At 41.7% G+C, this 19503-nt stretch overlaps 1 protein-coding gene across 1 annotated transcript in view; it reads left to right on the forward strand.

The window, feature by feature from the left end:
• LOC144495476 (putative Polycomb group protein ASXL3) overlaps positions 1 to 19503 on the forward strand; it is a 196500-nt gene that overhangs the window by 172227 nt on the left and 4770 nt on the right. Inside the window, exons 10-11 of the mRNA XM_078215493.1 lie at positions 6505 to 6610; positions 7165 to 8263. Coding sequence (XP_078071619.1) covers positions 6505 to 6610; positions 7165 to 8263 — 1205 coding nt within the window. The remainder of the gene's footprint in view (positions 1 to 6504; positions 6611 to 7164; positions 8264 to 19503) is intronic.

Genomic DNA, 19503 nt, shown 5'->3' on the forward strand with positions numbered 1-19503 from the left:
TCAGTGTCATAGGGTCATACAGTGCAGACAAGGTCCTTTAGCCCATTGACTCTGTACCAACAATAACTACCACTAAAGTCGCATTGATCCCATTTTCCAGCACACGTTCCATATCCCTGAATGTAATGGTTTCAAGTGCTCATCAAAATACTTAGGTTTTTCCTTTCTGTCCCGTCCTGCCATCCTCTGATCCTCATTTCCCATATTACTAGTTTGCTTTCCTGCCTTGCCTCTACCTCTTGATTTGCTACATCGTGCCAAGCTTGACCACTCTCTGCCCCTGCCCTTGTTTAGTTTAAAGCCCTTCTTACTTCCCTGATTATGTGGCTTGCTGGAACACTGGTCCCAATACAATTCAGGTATACCATTTCAATGGTACAGCCCCACTTTCTCCAATACTGATGCCAGTGACCCATGAACCAGAACCCACTTTTCCCACCAGTCTTTGAGCTATGCATTCAGTTCCCTAATGTTATTTCCCCTATTCCAATTTGCACGTGGCTCAGGTAACAATAGAGATTATTACCTTTGAGGCTCTGCTTCTTAATTTGGTGCCTAGCTCTTCATAGTGACTGGGCAGCATCTCTTTCCTTGTCACAGAATCATAGAATCCCTACAGTGCAGAAGGAGGCCATTCGGCCCATCGAGTCTGCACCGACCACAATCCCATCCAGGCCCTATTCCCATAACCCCACACATTTACCCTGCTAATTCCTCTGACACTCGAGTCAATTCAGCATGGCCAATCAACCTAACCCGCACATCTTTGGACTATGAGAAGAAACTGGAGCACCCAGAAGAAACCCATGCAGACAGGGGGAGAATGTGCAAATTCCGCACAGACAGTGACCCGAGGCCGGAATTGAATCCGGGTCCCTGGCGCTGTGAGGCAGCAGTGCTAACCACTGTGCCACCGTGCCACCCATATTGTCCTGCCTATATTGTTGATATCTATATGTATCCTGACAGCTGGATTCTCCCCCCTCCCACTCTAAATTCCTCTCCAGCCCTCAGCAGATGTCTTGAACCCTGGAACCGGGCAGGCATCACAGCCTCCCGGACTCTTGCTGTGTGCTACAGAGAACATTGCCAATCGCACTCACTTTATTATTGCCTACTATAATATTTGTTTTTGCTTCCCCTACTTGGACAACTTCTTGAATCATGGTGCCATGGCCAACCTGTTCATCCACCTTGCAGACCCCACTTTTGCCCACACAGGTTGTGAGAACCTCAAATATGTTTGACAATTGCAAAGTCTGAGGCTCCATCTGCTCAGTCATATTTCACAGTTAGAACATCCCAATCTAAACCACCCAGCCCCCAACCCGACCCAACTACCTTCCTGAACCAACTACCCTTCAGAATGCAGAATGAAATGTGGCTGATAATCTGCTGAAACAGCTGCGTCCCAGGGAAAATGTTCCTGATTGACAGCTCTTGCTATCTAATCTGTTCTGTCAATTGCATGATATTTACTTACGTAAGATAAAGACGTTTCAAATGAATGCAGTTTCAGCTATTGATTCTTTAAAGTATCTGGCTGATTGACATTTTATAGGGCTGTAGTGAAAGGAAATTGCATTAAGAAAGTAGAAAGTTATGAATGAATAACTGTTCCTTTGAAACTTTTTCACACATCCTATAGTTACTATAGGGTTCATTGGTTCTGTTCAGACTGTATAGTGGGTGGAAGGGCATGGAAGTGCCATGGCTTGGCTTGGACACTATGAGGGACCATGGGGTTGGGTAGAGGGGCACGGGTTGGCATCAATAATGTGAGGGGCTTCAGGGGATGGGTAGAGAGCGATAGCTTTGCAAGGAGGGTATGAGATGTCATGGGCAATGGGTATAGCTTGGCACCTTTGAAGTGCCGTGAACCATGAATCCTTTAAAAGCTGGCCCAACTCCAAGAATATTGTGGAGGACTAGGACATGTCTATGCACAATTGAGCTGACCAGGTCAGGAGTGCAGGGTGCAGATTCACGACTCGAACCAATCCACACCCTTAATCTGCACTGGTGAAAATTGGGGCACCAGCAATGGGGTCAGGAATCCCAGAATCAGGTGCCAATCGCCATTTTTACACCTCCGACTCCTTGAAAATCCAACCCTGTATAATTAGAAATTGTTGTTGTTGCTGTTGTTGTAATTAGAAGCTATTGAAACATTTTCTAATACATACAGCTAAAAATTAGCATTGATGATAATTGCACATGAATGCTTAACTTGCTTATATAACATTCCTCGGTCCTTTATTTTACTAGAGATGTTTACCTATTTAAAATACATGATTAATGCCCTTCATTAAAATAAAGACGGAAGAATGTCATTCAAACATGCTAAGCTCCTCCAAAAAATGTTTATTTCTTGTACGTTGTAATTGTTTTTTTTAGGACAAAAATGAACCAGAACATAGTTTGCAGGAAGGGGAATTGTGCTCTCTTGTGGACCTGACTGACAGACTGGAGTTTGTAATCCATTATTCTCTTATTGATTATCAATATTGCTCTTTTCATTTCGCCATGGATGTTGACTGCTCTAATAAGACTGGGTTCATTCTCAATTTATTTCACATGAGCAATGGGACCGAGTTCACTACTTTCAATGTTACAGAACATCACCATCCCGACTTGGAAATATAACACCGTTTCTTCACTGTTGCTGGGTGAAAATAATGGAATGTCCTCTCTAACAGCACTGTGGGTGTACCGACACCACAAGGTCTGTAGCGATTAGGGGTGGGCAATAAATGCTGGGCTAGCCAGCAATGCCCACATTCCATGAATGGGTGAAAAAATTAACCTAGCCAGGCATTGGAACTCACCACAACCTGCATCATACATCATAACAGTGCACTGTGGGAAAATCCTAAATATAGGGATCTCAGCTTCATTCTTTAAATTAAGTAAAACTCATCACTGTTTCAACTCATTCACTATCTCTTTTTCACACCTGAGCAATCCTGCAACTGGTGTTACAGAAATGCTTGCATAAAGCCATTTAATGTATTTGCAGCAAAAACAGCTTCTCAATCTCAAACAAATTTTGCAACTAATCATGAAGAAAATTATTCTTCACATAAGGCAATTGTTGGGCATACACAAAAACTTCCTTGAGAAGTTTCTTAATGCTGAATTTAGGCAGTAGATTATAGTTCCTGGATGGGATCACCGGTTATTATGTTCTCAGTAGAGACCAGTAATGTGTTTACTTAATATGTGGAATCTGAAAATCCAAGTATTTACTAAAAGATTGAGGTCACGAGGTTCACGGTTTAAATCAAAAGAATTTTGCTGAATAAAAATCCAAGAAGCTGAATATTCATAACTTTGTTCTATCTTAAATGATCAGTTAAAGATATTCAAAATACAAATAATACAGTTACCTATTTTCTAAACTGAATTTTTACCACATCAATTTGACTGACACCCCAAACCTCATATCAGATACTCAGCAAAATTTGGGATTAACTACTTAACTGAGTACTGCTTTGAAGATTCATGTAAGAGCTAAGATCTCTTGGGCCTTTGTCTTACTTCCGGCAAGGTTTTCTTCCAACCACTTCACAGTTCAACACAGACGTAGCTAGCTTCTTAGGCATAGTCACCTCAGATCAGGACTCTCCTGGTTCTGATGTTCTTTGACTCTGGGATATTATATCTCTCTCTCTCTAGCTATCTATATATTTCCTATTAATATCGCTGTCACTGTCTCTCACCTCTCTCACACAGCTTGGCTATCTCAGATACCTAATTCACTTTTAAGAATTTTTTAGTTAATAAGAGGTTTAAAATCTTTCAGCCAACACAACACATTTCAAATGAATTTTACTAGAAAGAGATGTTCCTTGCTCTGTAGCTAAATTGTTCTAAAACTAAAAACTAAAATCCCTGCTTGAGACCAGAGCCATACCCACAATCTGCTCATCCTGATAATTAGCTTCCTTTTGACCAATTGCTATTCTATTATTTATCTCCAAGGCAACTTGGTCACATGATTGTTGCCAGGTATTTTGCCAATTACTAGAGGAACCTAATTCTTAATGGATCTAATGACCCAACATAGAATATGGATTTTCTTCCCCAAGACATACAAGCCATCACAATTATAATCTTCTTCAAAGACAGACAATGAACACACCCCTGTGACTGCATTTCTCAGAAAACATCATTTCACTGGAAACCAACCGTGCATCAAACTAATAATGGCAGACCCTAAAATCCAATCAGTAGCTTCTAACAACTTTCTTTCAGCACCACACCCAACTAAACTGATTGGGTGATACTGTCAATTTTTAATCCCAGTTTTTTAAAAAATTGTAAATTGAAAGGAAGACAAAGAGGAAGTAAGAAGTTAAATGATCAACCATCTTAAAGGAAAATGGTAACATATTTTATAGGGACATCAATAAAAAAGGAAGGCCATGATCGGAATAGAAACATTAAGGGATAAACATGTTAATAGCATGGATAAGGATAAAGAAAAAGCAGAATTATTAAAGAATGATTTCACTTTGGTATTTACTAGGGAGACATGAAATTAATGGATGAGATGAGTAATGAGATATGTGCATTTAAAATTTTAAACAGGGGATGTGTTGAGTAAACTAAACAAACCCAAAGAGGATAAAACCCTTAGTCCGGATGGATTGTACTTGTGTATTTTAAAAGAATCTAGGGAAGAGATAGCAGAGGCATTACTACTCACATTTAGGAAAGGCAATGGCATTGTAATATTGTCACTGGACTAGTAATTCAGCGACACAAGTAATCCTCAGAAATCCCATGGGGAGAATGTGCAAACACCACAGAGACCGGAATCGAACACGGGTCCCTGGCGCTGTGAGGCAGCAGTGTTAACCACTGTGCCACCCTGCCGCCCCAAAGAGCAGCAGATTTAAAAATGTAATATCCTGGCCATTACAGAGACCTTATCTGCACTTCAAGAGTGTCCACGTCTAATCCATCAATTCATGACTCCCACAGTGTGGGTTAAGGCCCTTGCAACATCGAAAGTTGAATCTGTTTGAATGCAGCACTAAGTTCAAATGGCCCTGCTGAGTTTGGGTTTCCTGCCTACGTGAATCATGCTCCGTCCCCTTTCCCCCGCCAGCAAAAATTAGATCTGTCGGAAATGAGGGTGTGACATCCACACCTGGCTCCTGTGAGTCATTTTTAAAAGACCTTAGAGTCTTTCCAATTCTGCAAAAATTCAACTTAATGTTTCTGTTGTGGGTAAGTGAGTGAATGAAAGGCCATTAATATAGATTAGACAGCAAGAAATCCAATAGAGAATGCAGAAGAAAATTCTTCATTCAAAGAATGGTATGAATGTGGAACTCGCTATTACCAGGAGAGCTTGAAGCAAAGAAGATAGATGTTTACAACAGTAGATTTAGATGAGAAAAAATGGGAGGAGGCATGAGTGCAGCACAAACAAATAGGGAGGGCCTATGGAATGGTCTGTTTCTGTGCCGTATCTCCTTTGTAATCCTTTGTTGACAAGCTGATATTTGGGTTATAGGCATGCACTGTATGTAAATGTAAAGAGGAATCCTACAAGTTAATTCTGATACAGGCCAGAAGATTCTAATATATTTCTTAATATACTAATGCATTTGCAACGTAAAAGTGTACTTGACTAACTCCAAATAGTGATTAAAAAGGTTGTCCTCAATCTTCAAATTCATATTTCCTATTAAACGTTTAAGGTAATATCAATGAAGTTTTAGGGTCTTGATTGGAATTGATAGAGTGGATAGAGAGAAACTTATTTCACTAGTGTGCACATCTAAGACAAGGAACATAACCTTAAAATCAGATACGGGCATTCAGGAGAAAAGAAAGGAAACACTTGTCTATTAAAGGGTGATAGAAATGTAGAACGTTCCACTACAAATGAGTAGGTACTAATTGAATTAATAATTTTAAACCTGCAATTGATAAATTTTTGAAGATCAAGGTTTTATAGAATTTGGGGTAAAAAGAGTTAGGACACATCATCTCACTGAATGGTAGGCCAGGCTGTAGGGTCTAATGGCCTTTTCCTGTCCCTAAGGACATGTTGTAAACCTCTATGACTCTATGAATCTAAGGACGGCATTTTCTGGCCCCACCTGCCGCAGGAAACGTTTAAAGTTTTAAAGTTTATTTATTAGTGTCTCAAATAGGCTTACGTTAACACTGCAATGAAGTTACTGTGAAAATCCCCTAGTCGCCACACTCCAGCACCTGTTCAGGTACACTGAGGGAGAATTTAGCAATGCACTTAATCAGCTCGTCTTTCGAACGTGGCAGGCAGGGTGGAAAATTTGACAGACTAGCAAAAGATCCATTGACTTAGGACGGAAATTTCCACCAGACCAGAAATTCCTATCCTATGTTCTGAATCAGATTTCCTAGGCCTGAGGGCACTGCAATGTTACAAAATATTTTTAATAAACATTAAAGTTACATCCTAACAAAGATGATTCTCTTTTTACTTCACACACGTATGTGCAGGTGAATTTACTCCTGAAATGCAGTTGCGTATTCGACAAGAGATTGAAAAAGAGAAGAAGATAGAACAATGGAAAGAAAAATTTTTTGAACAATATTATGGACAAAAGTAAGCACAGTAGTGGTTCTTTGATATTGCAGCTGAACCCCTTTACAGTGTGAGTTGTGGTTTTATTTATTTGTGCTTGGAGGGTGCTACAACAAGCTTAGCACTTTCTGTGTCCTCTGTTTCATGGTTTTTAAATTTATTTACGTAACTTTCCCTCAGTTGTTCTCCTATTTTGTCCGATTCAGTAACTATTGCTGAAAGGGTGGACAGTGTGCTTTCTGCTCCTGACCTATCTCTTTTCTGGTACTGTTTAGATAAGAAAACCTCAGTTAATTTACATTGCTGCTCACAGACAGAGGCTGCAGTATCCATTCAGTTTACTCCTGTCTATTTCAGATCACATCAAGGATTACCTTTCCTCACTCTGTTCATGTTGCAGCACTCAGTGCCTCCCGACTACCCCCTATCCACTACACATTTTATTGAATTGTCATGCTTGTTCACATTTTAACCTTTGTCTGCAGATAATCTGCTTTTGTCTCAAGACATTAATAATAAGTTGCCACATTTTCTACGTCGTAATTGTTACATTCACTTTTTTTTGTTGTATTCAGGATGGGTGTAACACAAGAAGAAGCGATAAAGCTGGAATCAGTAAAAGAGTCTTTTGAAAATCAAGACAGATGCTTATTTTCAGCACCACACACTATATCAGGTCCCTGTGAGATCACATCTGGTATTGAGCGTGTAAGCAAAGAAACTCCTGTGCCTTATACAGATCTAAAGCAAACACAATGCAACATACAGCAAATCCCGGCCAAAGAACCATCCAAAACTGCTAAAGAGGACGATATACTAATATCCTTGTGCTCAGACATTACCTCAGATGGATCTGTTATTCAGGAAGAGATAGCAGAAGAAGTTGAACCGAATATTTGTGGAAACCTTGATGAAAACAAGCCTCCTGAGTCCAGTATCTCTGCCTTTGATCAGTCCTGCCTGCATAGCCCTGAAAAGGCAGGACAAGAAATGCTGGCAGATGACTTAAAGCCTGATCTCATTACACAAAGTATCAAGGAGTTTGAGTATCAATCTGAGCATGCTGTAGATCCACAGATGCCTTCCCCGGGGATATCTAGCATGTCTTTCGAGCTGCTTCCTTCCACTTCTACTCCACCTCAACTTTCTGATTCCTTTAGTGTGTCTAACAGTGACATATGTGAACCGGCGCCTAACATGAGTAATGAGGAAAGTACCCTTGAACAATGTAGTGCTCCTATGTGCTCAGAATCTTCACCTTATTGCGAAGAGCTTGACACTGTTACCAATAACCCCGATTCTCCACAGAAAAATGCACAGTGCATATCTCAGCAACAACATACCTCTACATTCTCCGAAAACTCCATATTGGACGAGCATTCTGAAAATGAGGACAAAAGTCAAGAAAACCAACTAAGGACATCGAAGTACATCCCTCAGTCACCACCACTAACGTCCCCATCCTCAGACCTTTCTACATCAGAGGGAGTTAGAAATGCTAACAAAGATCTTGAGCTACAAAAGAGAAAGCCACTGGAACAGCACAGCCTGGAGTACTATCAGGAGAAAAGACCTAGAATTGAAAATGACCCGTCCTTTCAGACTCTGCCCAGCAGGTCACAAAGTGAAAAAGAGATGCCTACAAAAGAAGAGCCAAAGGTCCCACCTATCAAGGTACATTACATAGAAAGAAATAGGACAAAGTTTAACCTATGTGATTTCATATTTCTAGACATTTTTGTAATATTATAATAAGTGTAAATTGCATTAGTTTTCTTTCATACCACCTTGGATTTATATCCATTTTTTTGCCCTGCTACCCTATTTGAATGTTTCTTGTGAAAAAAATTATGAAGAATTTTTTTTAACAAACATATGAAAAAGAAGTAGGGGTAGGCCATTCAGCCCCTTGAGCCTGCTCCACCATTTAATAAGATCAGTCTGATCTGATAGTAACCTCAAATCTGCCTGATCCCAAGTATGAAATCTCCAGTAACTATCTAAAATTATCCAAGCATTTTATCTAGATCACACTATCAGATTTCAGTCATTGAAGATGGTATTTATATAACTTTTACTCAGAAAGAACCCTAAAAAGTAAGTTTAGGCCTAAACACTTGAGGTTAAAGAATTGTGCGCTGCATCTGACTTTATTCAATTGTGGAAATAAACATATCATAAGTGAAAGTTGACATCCACAAAATATTGTCCAGATGTTTTAATTGCCCTATAATGAGCATGCCAATAAACTTCAATTTTAATTAATGTTTGGAAACTTCATTATCACTCAAACAAATGAAAAGTATTTAATGAGGCAATACTGGACCAGTTTGAAGTGTAAACTGGGCAGCCTTAATGAGTACTACAGCATATTCTATAAAAGTGAATTCATTGTCCAATATCAATTATCGTTACAATATATGACAATATGGGGACAACTTTTGAAAAATGTGTAAATTAAAACATTAAACTGTAGGGGTCTTTAGACAGGAGCTGGACCAGGATTAACAGTGGAGGTGGTGGCATAGTGGTATTGTCACTGGACCAGTAATCCATCAACCCAGGGTAATGCTCTGGGTCCCGGGTTCAAATCCCACAACAGCAGATGGTGAAATTTGAATTCAATGAAATATCTGGAATTAAAAGTCATAAAAACCGATCTCGTTCATGAATGTCCTTTAGGGAAGGAAATCTGCCATCCTGACCTGGTCTGGCCCTACAAGTGACTCTAGATCTATAGCAATGTGGTTGCCTCTTAAATGCCCTCTGAAATGGCTGAGCAAGGGCAATTAGGGAACGTGATTGAAAAGATAATTATTCAAAAATGAATAACATGTAAGGATCTGGAGGGAATGGAGTCACAGAAGAGAGCACTGGAGGTTGGCACAAACCCCAGAATCTGAGTGGCCCCCTCCAGTGATGGAATTGGTAGCATTACATAAAAACTTACATTTGTTGATTCCAGGGATTGGTTATAAATGTTGGTGCTGAACTGACTTTAAGATGAAGTGCCCATATCCACTGCCCTTTGCACAGACTCTTGGTTTGGCTCAAATCGCTTTGTGCCAGCTAGGTTTGACATGTGAAGTCCAAGTACAGATCAATTCGGACTGGGCTTCCCAGTTCAGAGTAATCACCCTCAGAGAAATCTTGGGCAGAATTTTCCCAGCCAGGTAGAGATGGCTTCAGGAATGTGTGGTGTGGAAAAGGGCTGGAAAAGGAGGTCAGGTCAGGATCCTAGGACAATTCCACCTTCTTCTAGATGTCCTTGAGATATGTTGTATTGTCAGCAGGAATTGGTCTGGCCATAAATCAATTGAGATAGTGAAAAAGGCAATTAAGAGCTTTTTTCTCCAGCAACATGGGGGTTAGATGCTGTGTCTGCAACTCACTGGATTGGAGGAGATGACTGCACAACAGAAACTCATCATAGACCAAATTTTCATGTTGGAGGCAAGAATAGGGAGATGACACTAATCCTCCATTCCATTCCCAGCTTCATCTCAAGACGGCTTGGAATTTCTGCAGTCCAGACAGGCCAAGACCAGGGTGGGCAGGTTAAAAGACCCACCTCCATTCCAAAAGAAACTTAGCTCAGTTCTTTCTATGAAATCAGTGACTCATCTATATAGAGTTAAACCTTTTGACCACCTTAAAACGCTCCCTTCACTCTACCCCGCATTCCCACATGCACATCTTCACCCCATCAGCCCCTCACCCCTTTTTCCTCACTCTCTCACCCTTCACCTCCTCACTCCCTTACCTATTATCCACTTTAGGAAGAGAATTTACACATGTTCAATATTACAGTTGGAAGCTGTTTAATAGTCCATAAAGCTACCCACTTAAACAAACAGACTCTTAAAACCAGCTGTGTAAACAGAATCATGTCGATCCATGCCCCAATGTGTCTTTCATAGATACTCACCCAGTACCTACCAGTCACAGTCCTCAGGAGCCATGCAATAATAATAGGAATTAGGGAATTATTTTAAATGAAAGTATAAAAAAATTAAACCTGTGACAACCTAATAAAGCACTCATTCAGAAATCTGCCATTGATACTGGAAAGAACAAATAAACAGTACACCATAGAAAAAAGGTTTAATCCCTTGATATTAAAACAAATAATATCATCAAAAACCAAATCAAAAGCAGAATATCTTATTACAACCTCTTAAAACAGTCAATCTTTTCTCCTGCGCTGCCATGTGAATAGAGCACCAACTAAGCTGAGGCTACTTTAGGCCTTTGCAACTCAGCCAAACATTAGTAATAGACATAGCTATCAAAACTAATAATTACAGCTACAAGACCCTGAAATTGGAAGTACCAATGGTGTTACATTTCCATTTCAAAACAGATTGCATGTCGACCAAAGGAGGGGAGCAGCTTAAACTTCTTTTAACATTCAACAGTAGGAGATGTTTCTCCCAATCTGTCCGTACATTTCAATTACAGAACCAATCATGACAGGAGAATTTGACAGAGATGTTCAAAATCATGAGGGGGGATGGATAGAGTAGATTGAAAAAAATTATTCCCGCTCGTAAAAGGATCAAGAATAACAGGGCACAGATATTAGGTGATTTGCAAAAGAAGTTGCTTCCCTCAAAGGATTTCCACAGGAGTCACAGGCTGCCACTCTTAGAATCATAGAATCCCTACAGTGCAGAAGGAGGCCATTCGGCCTATCGAGTCTGCACCGACCACAATCACACCTAGGCCCTGTTCCCGTAACCCCACATAATTACCCTGCTAATACCCCTGGTATTAGGATCAATTTAGAATGGCCAATCAACCTAACCCGCACGTCTTTGGACTGTGGGAGGAAACCGGAGCACCCGGAGGAAACCCACACAGACACGGGGAGAATGTGCTAACTCCACACAGGCAGTGACCCGAGGCCGAAATTGAACCCAAGTCCCCGGCGCTGTGAGGCAGCAGTGCTAACCACTATGCCACGGTGCTGCCCCTTTAATGGTCAGCTGCTTTGAGTAGAAATAGTGCAAAGTGTGCACCAAGTATCCAGGCAGCTGCTGTAACTTGTTTGTCCTTTGACAGTCTCAGGTTCTGCAATTCTTTCTCCACCAACTGTCTACTCATGATCTGACTCTGGAATAGCCTCCCCACACCTCTCTGCCTCTCTACCTCACTCCTCTCCTTCAAGGCACTCGTTAAAACCTACCTCTTTGACCAAATCTTTGGTCATCTGACCTAATATTTCTTTATGTAGCAGAGTAATATTTTATTTTATATTGTTCCTGTGAAGCACCTTGGGACATTTTAGTACATTAAAGGTGCTGTAAAGATATAATTTGTTGTTGTTTATCCATGCTGCAACTCTTTCCTCCCTCACACTGGATTTGTTTCCTGTTTTCACTGCAGTGAGTCCTGTTTGGGTCCACTTCATCACTGCCTTAGGCTTGTCATCCCACCCACCTTCCCTGATTGGTTGGGGTCCCTAGGGATGGGCTGATGATTAATTTGCTCTGGGAAAGACCAACCACAAGGCCTGCAAATCAGAGTTGTGTTTCCAGCCCTGAAACTACCCTGCCATTTTGGCAGGGACTAAAATGAGAAGATTCAGTCTCTTGAGTCCAAACCAGAGTCTAAGGAGAAATTGGGAGGATTGGGCCTATTAACAGCAAAGTAAAGCAGAAAATGCTGGAAAAACTCAGTAGGTCTGGCAGCATCTGCGGAGAGAGAAACAAGAGTTAACATTTCAAGTTTAATTTGACACTTCAGCCCTAAAAGGCATATTACAACAGGAGCCCTATGTTATCTGGTGCTGAGACCTATCTATGTCCTACATATACTAAGCCCCCATTTTTTATTCATTCAGGGGATTGTGGGCATTGGGGCCATCAATTTTGCCCATCCCTAATTGCCCTTGAACTGAGTGGTTTGCCAGGCCATTCAGAGGCAATTAACAGTCATCCACGATGCTAGAACAAGATTAGAAACCTGAAAATTAAATGTATTTGAGTGCCATAAATCATATAATCCCTACAGTGCAGAAGGAGACCATTTGGCCCATCCAGCCTGCACTGACAACAATCCCACCCAAGTCCTATTCCTGTAACTCCATGTATTTACCCTGCTAATCCACCTGACACTAAGGGTCAATTTAGCATGGCCAATCAATCTAACCTTCACATCTTTGGACTGTGGGAGGAAACCGGAGCACCTGGAGGAAACCCACGCAGACACGGGGACAACATGCAAACTCCACACAGTCACCCGAGCCGGTATTGAACTCAGGTCCCTGGCACTGTGCCCTTATGCTTATGCAAACATTATGGATATTCCCCATAATGTGGCTGGAGCACTCAAGAAGCACTCTATCCAATCAAAAACCATCTGGAATGGGAACTTTAGGCGAGGTCTATATGGCCCTTTTCTTCTAATACTGCCACATTTGGTTTTCAGACCTTTCTTCCTCAGCATTCAAAAGCTTTAGCCAAGTACCAGTATAGACAGTTCAGACCAAATGGCCCCCTTCAGTGCTGTGAGTTTATATGATTTGAAGTTACCACTGTCTGCTGTGTATTCTTTTATCTGGAAACATAAAAACTAGAAAGAGCAGTGGGCCATTCGGCCCTTTGAGCCTGCTGGTCCATTCATTTTGATCATGGCTGATCATTAAATTCAATATCCTAATCCCCCCTTCCTCCTATATCCCTTAATCCCTTTAGCCCCTAGAGCTCTTTATAATTTCTTCTTGAAATCAGACGTTTTGGCCTCAACGACATTCTGTGGTAGTGAATTCCACACATTCACCATCCTCTGGGTGAAGAAATTTCTTCTCACCTCAGTTCTAAAAGGTTTACCCCTTATCCTCAAACTATGCCCCGTAGTTCTGGACTCCCCCACCAGTGGGAACATTCTTTCTGAATCTACCCTGTCTAACCTGTTAATTTTTTAAAAGTTTCTATAAGATCCCCTCTCATGCTTCTAAACTTCAGTGAATATAATCCTAACCGACTTCGTCTCTCCTCATATGACAGATCTGCCATCCCAAGAATCAGCCTGGTAAATCTTTGTTGTACTCCCTCTATAGCAAGGAGATCCTTCCTCAGATAAGGACACCAAAACTGCATAATACTCCAGTTGTGGCCTCACCAGCGCCTTATACAACTGCAGCAAAATGTCTCTATCCCTGTACTCAAATCCTCTCACTATGAAGGCCAACATACCATTTGCCTTCTTTACTGCCTGCTGTACTTGTGCACTTACTTTCAGCGACTGATGCACAAGGACACCAAGGTCTCGCTGAATATCCACCTCTCTCAATTTACACCCATTCAAGTAATAATCTGTCTTCCTATTATTGCTACCAAAGTGGATAACCTCACATTTATCCATGTTATTCTGCATCTGCCATGCATATGCCCACACACTCAGCCTGTCCAAATCATGCTAAAGCATCTCTACATCCTCCTCACAGCTCACCCTCCCACCCAACTTTCTTTAATCATCTGCAAATTTGGACATAATACATTCAGTTCCCTCTTCCAGATCATTAATATATAATGTGAACAGTTGGGATCCAAGCACAGATGCCTACGGAACCCCACTAGTCACTGACTACCAATCAGAAAAAGACCCAAATCTTTGCTTTTCCTATCTGCTAACCAGCTTTCTATCCATCTCGAGACATTACTTGCAATCCCATGTACATTAACTTCACATAGTAGTCTGTTATGTGAGACCTTGTCGAAAGCCTTCTGAAAGTCGAAATAAACCACATCCATTTGTTCTCCTCAGTCAACTCTACTCATTACATCCTCAAGCATAATTTCATCATGCATAATTTCCCTTTTGTAAATCCATGCTGATTTTATCTGATTATACCACTGCCTTCCAAATGCTGAGTTATGAAATCCTTGATAATGGACCCTAGCAGATTCCCCTGTACTGACGATAGGCTCACTGGTCTATGGGTCCCTGTTTTCTTTCTACCTCCCTTTTTGATTAGTAGGCTTACATTAGCTATCCTCCAATCTGTAGGAATCCGTCCAGAGTCTAAAGAATTTTGGAAAATAACTACCAATGGATCTACTATTTTCAGGGCCACTTCCTTAAGCACTCTGGGATGAAGGTTACCAGGACCTGAAGATTTATCCACCTTCAACATCTACATTACGATCTGTTTCCAGCTCTAGCATTTCATTATGTAACAGAAAATAAAAACTGCTCATTACCTTGGGGTATCAATCATAAAATTTGACAAAGAGCTTTGCAGATACAAAATGAAATAAATAAATTTTACTGTTTACTGTGCTACTGATAATGGGGAAAGAAATCACAAAAATAATAATTAAATAAATATAAATCTATATTTATGCTCCACTTCCAGATTTGTAAAAGATTAATGCAGTTCAAATCAGGAAGGTATAGCATGGCAGTGTTAAATTACATCCAGGTCACGCTAAACCTGATCCATTATGTCCCACACTTCAAAGCGGAATAATAATGCCATATCAAGGAGGAGGAGTTTGTGAATCAAGCTGACACTGGAATTATTAACTCCTCCCTGTCCACACAAGGATATTTACTAATGCAACTGAAGCTTTGGAGAAAAATTAAATGGACAAAATAAATTAAAAACAAAAGAAACAAGAAGCAACATTGAGAACTAGTCCCTGGGTGTGGCTCAAATACAGAAAATGCTGGAAAACCTCATCCAGACTCGAAACGTTGGCTCTATTCTCGCTGCACAGATGCTGTTACACCTGCTGAGATTTTCCAGCATTTTCTGTTTTTGTTGCAGATTCCAGCACCCGCAGTATTTTGTTTTTATCCTATGGGTGGTTGATTGCTCACCCACATCCCACCTCCATTAAAACCACAAGTAGAAGGATGAGGGAGGTGTTGAAGGTGGATGGATGATGGGTTTAAGACGTTTTAAAATTTTAGCATCCCATCTAACCTCAAAACCCAACATTTTTGGTGGGGGTAAAATTACCCCATTGTGATTTTGTGCTCTGAAGGCAGGAGTTTAGAAACTGAGCACAAGACATTACAAAAATATGTAATGGCCCAAATCCTTTGCAAAGCGACACTCACCGTTGGGTTTGCTACTCCGCTCATATGTTTCTGCATTATGATGGAGCACTGTATTTCTGGCTGGGTCTTCCAATCCCAGCTTCTTCAGAAATGCAGAGCAATCTTTCATTGAACTGCTTCCTCATAACGTGAGATCATCAGGGTGGGGTGGGGAGAGACAAGGCCTTTTTACATAACTAGCTGCCATATTCTGATGTGTTCTCTAACACTGAAAGGTTTTGGGACATTTAAACAGCTTTTTGGTGTGTAAGTGAATATATGAATGAATGATTGGATGAATGAATGGGCAAATGTGTGGGTATGTTAGTGGGTAGGGTGGGTGAGGTAAGTGGGTTCATGGGTAGGGTGGCAGCTGGGTAGGGTAGTAGATGAGCAGCTGGAAGCTGAGGAGGGTGAGTAGGATGGTTGGCTGGAAGCTGGGTGAAGTGGCAACTGGGTAGATTAGTAAGTGGTTAGGATGGCAAAGTCACAGATGGATAGGGTGACAGGTGAGCCGCTAGGTGGGCTGGGGGTTGGTCAGGTCATGTTGGAGGGTGAGTCAGGGAATCCAGCAAGAGTTGCCAGGGGGGGAAGGGGTCAGATTTGATTTTGATTTGATTTATTATTGTCACGTGGATTAACATACAGTGAAAAGTATTGTTTCTTGCGTGCTATACAGACAAAACATACCATTCATAGAGAAGGAAATGAGAGAGTGCAGAATGTAGTGTTACAGTCATAGCTAAGATGTAGAGAAAGATCAACTTAATGCAAGGTAAGTCCATTCAAAAGTCTGACAGCAGCAGGGAAGAAGCTGTTCTTGAGTCGGTTGGTACGTGACCTCAAACTTTTGTAAATTTTTCCCGATGGAAGAAGGTAGAAGAGAGAATGTCCGGGGTGCGTGGGGTCCTTAATTATGCTGGCTGCTTTGCCGAAGCAGCGGGAAATGTAGACAGAGTCAATGGATGGGAGGCTGGTTTGCATGATGAATTGGGCTACATTCACAACATTTTGTAGTTCCTTGCAGTCTCGGGCAGAGCAGGAGCCATACCAAGCTGTGATACAACCAGAAAGAATGCTTTTTATGGTGCATCTGTAAACATTGGTGAGAGTCGTAGCTGACATGCCAAATTTCCTTAGTCTTCTGAGAAGGTAGAGGCATTGGTGGGCTTTCTCAACTATAGTGCCAGCATGGGGGGACCAGGACAGGTTGTTGGTGATCTGGACGCCTAAAAACTTGAAGCTCTCGACACTTTCTACTTCATCCCCATTGGTGTAGACAGGGGCATGTTCTCCTTTACGCTTCCTGAAGTCGATGACAATCTCCTTCGTTTTGTTGAAATTAAAGGAGAGATTATTGTTGCTGCACCAGTTCACCAGGTTCTCTATCTCATTCCTGTACTCTATCTCATCATTGTTTGAGATCCGACCCACTACGGTGGTGTCGTCAGCAAACTTGAAAATCGAATTGGAGGGGAATTTAGCCGCACAATCATAGGTGTATAAAGAGTAGTAGGGGGCTAAGAACACAGCCTTGTGGGGCACCGGTGTTGAGGATGATCGTGGAGGAGGTGTTGTTGCCTATCCTTACTGATTGTGATCTGTGAGTTAGGAAGTTCAGGATTCAGTCGCAGAGGGAGGTGCCGAGACCTAGGCCACGGAGTTTGGAGATGAGTTTCATGGGAATAATAGTGCTGAAGGCTGAGCTGTAGTCAATAAATAGGAGTCTTACATAGGTGTCCTTGTTATCTTGGTGTTGCAGGGTTGAGTGCAGGGCCAGGGAAATGGCGTCTGCTGTGGACCTATTGCGGCGGTAGGCAAACTGTAGTGGATCCAGCTAGTCCGAGAGACTGGAATTGATTCGTGCCATCACTAACCTTTCGAAGCACTTCATAGGGGTGTAATTGGGGTGAGGCGGGGAGGGGTGGGGGTCAGTAGGGTTAATTAGGGGTTCAGTCAGGGAGTCAATGGGAGTTGTTAACGTTGTAATCCTATTACAGTGAAATGAATGTTCTAGTTATAAGTGAGAGTAGCTATTACTAATTGGGAAAGGTTACAGCATTATTCCTAATGTAGATAAGAACCGGTTTCCAACTGTGGGAGAGGAGGTTTTGGAAGCCTATGCCTGTGTTCTCTGGGCTTTGTGAATAAAACTGTTAAGGAAAGACTGGCTACAGATTCCTCCTTTACCCAGTGAATGAACAGTGAGTTTATCAGGGGGGATTTGGGATCAATTGTATAGATGCCCAGGCAGCACTTGGAATATCGTGTTCAATTCTGATTGCCACACTACCAGAAGGATGTGGAGGCCTTGGAGAGGGTACAGAAGAGATTTACCAGAATGTTGCCTGGTATGGAGGGCATTAGCTATGAAGAGAGGTTGAAGAAACTTAGCTTGTTCTCACTGGAATGACGGAGGTTGAGGGGCTACCTGATAGAAGTCTACAACATTATGAGGGGCATGGACAGAGTGGATAGTCAGAAGCTTTTTCCTAGGGTGGAAGAGTCAATTACTAGGGAGCATAGGTTTAAGATGCAAGGGACAAGATTTAAGGGGGATGTATGAGGCAGATTTTTTACACAGAGGGTGGTGGGTGCCTGGAACTCGCTGCCGTAGTGGAAGCAGATACGATAGTAACTTTTAAGGGGCGTCTTGATAAGCACATGAATAGAATGGGAATAGAGGGATATGGTCCCCGGAAGGGTAAAGGGTTTTAATTCAGATGGGCAGCATGGTCGGTACAGGCTTGGAGGGCCAAAGGGCCTGTTCATGTGCTGTAATTTTCTTTGTTCTTTGTTCTTTGAGTTAAAAAAGGATTTTTCTGTTGAACATTTTCTGGGTAACTGTCCAGGTTAAGTAGTTGTAATTGTTCAAAATCTCAAACAACTCAAGTCGGAGACTTTTGCAGCGGGGACCAGAGCAATTGCCCATCAGATGTTCAGCAATTCTTGCAGAGTTCAGTTCATCAGGATCTCCGCAAAGTCCCAGTAGCATCTTGGGGTGGTGGTGGGGGGTGGGTGGGGGGTGTGGGTGGGGTGGGGGTGGTCACCCAGTCTCCGACTCTCTGGAGACTGGAAGATCTAGCCCATCAATACAAGGGCATCCAGCAATCTGCCAATAGATATATAATGCATCCTCAGTTAAGGAAAAATTTGTACACTGGTCTGCTGGAAATCCCGTCTAGACCGCAAGTGTAAGGGATCTACCCGTACAATGGGGATGCAGAATTCTCAGGAAAACAAAGTGGTTTTGTATCTGGTACACATTCTACTAAGAATAAATTACCAAAAGGTAATATATTTTGAACAACTATTCTTGATTTATAGACTGTGGGGACCTATTCCTTTTTTATCATCCCAGCTTGCCATTAAACATTATCGGCTTTGCTCACAACCAACCACTTCTGGCAGGGGTGGGCATATGTAATAGTTGGGGAGGGGAAGGGAGGGAAGAGAGATTGTATACACCCACTGTTTGGAAATTTGTTTTTGGTTTATTTTGTGCACCTGGTTCATCTTACTGAGCAATTTGTTGTCTCTAGAGCCCCTGTGCAGTTTGCAGACTATTCAGTGATAAACTACATCCAATTTCCTGTTTAGCTTGGCTTGGCTGTTTAAGCAGAGAAGCTCCAATAGTGCGTGCCTCTGGGCTTTTCAAAGAGAAAGCAGATTTTAGTGCATAGAGCTTGGTAATACTTTACTGAAATCACATTTCACAATCTAAGTAGCTGACATCTTCTTGATCTATCTTTCAATTGACTTATTCAAGAAACTGGATCAGTCATATGGAATAGCCTTTTCTTGATGCAGGTTGAGTCTCTCCTACTTAGCCAAGATGTTTGCAGTAATTATTAAACGTATCC

Source organism: Mustelus asterias, chromosome 7 (assembly GCF_964213995.1).
Source record: "Mustelus asterias chromosome 7, sMusAst1.hap1.1, whole genome shotgun sequence".
NCBI classification, from domain to species: domain Eukaryota; kingdom Metazoa; phylum Chordata; class Chondrichthyes; order Carcharhiniformes; family Triakidae; genus Mustelus; species Mustelus asterias.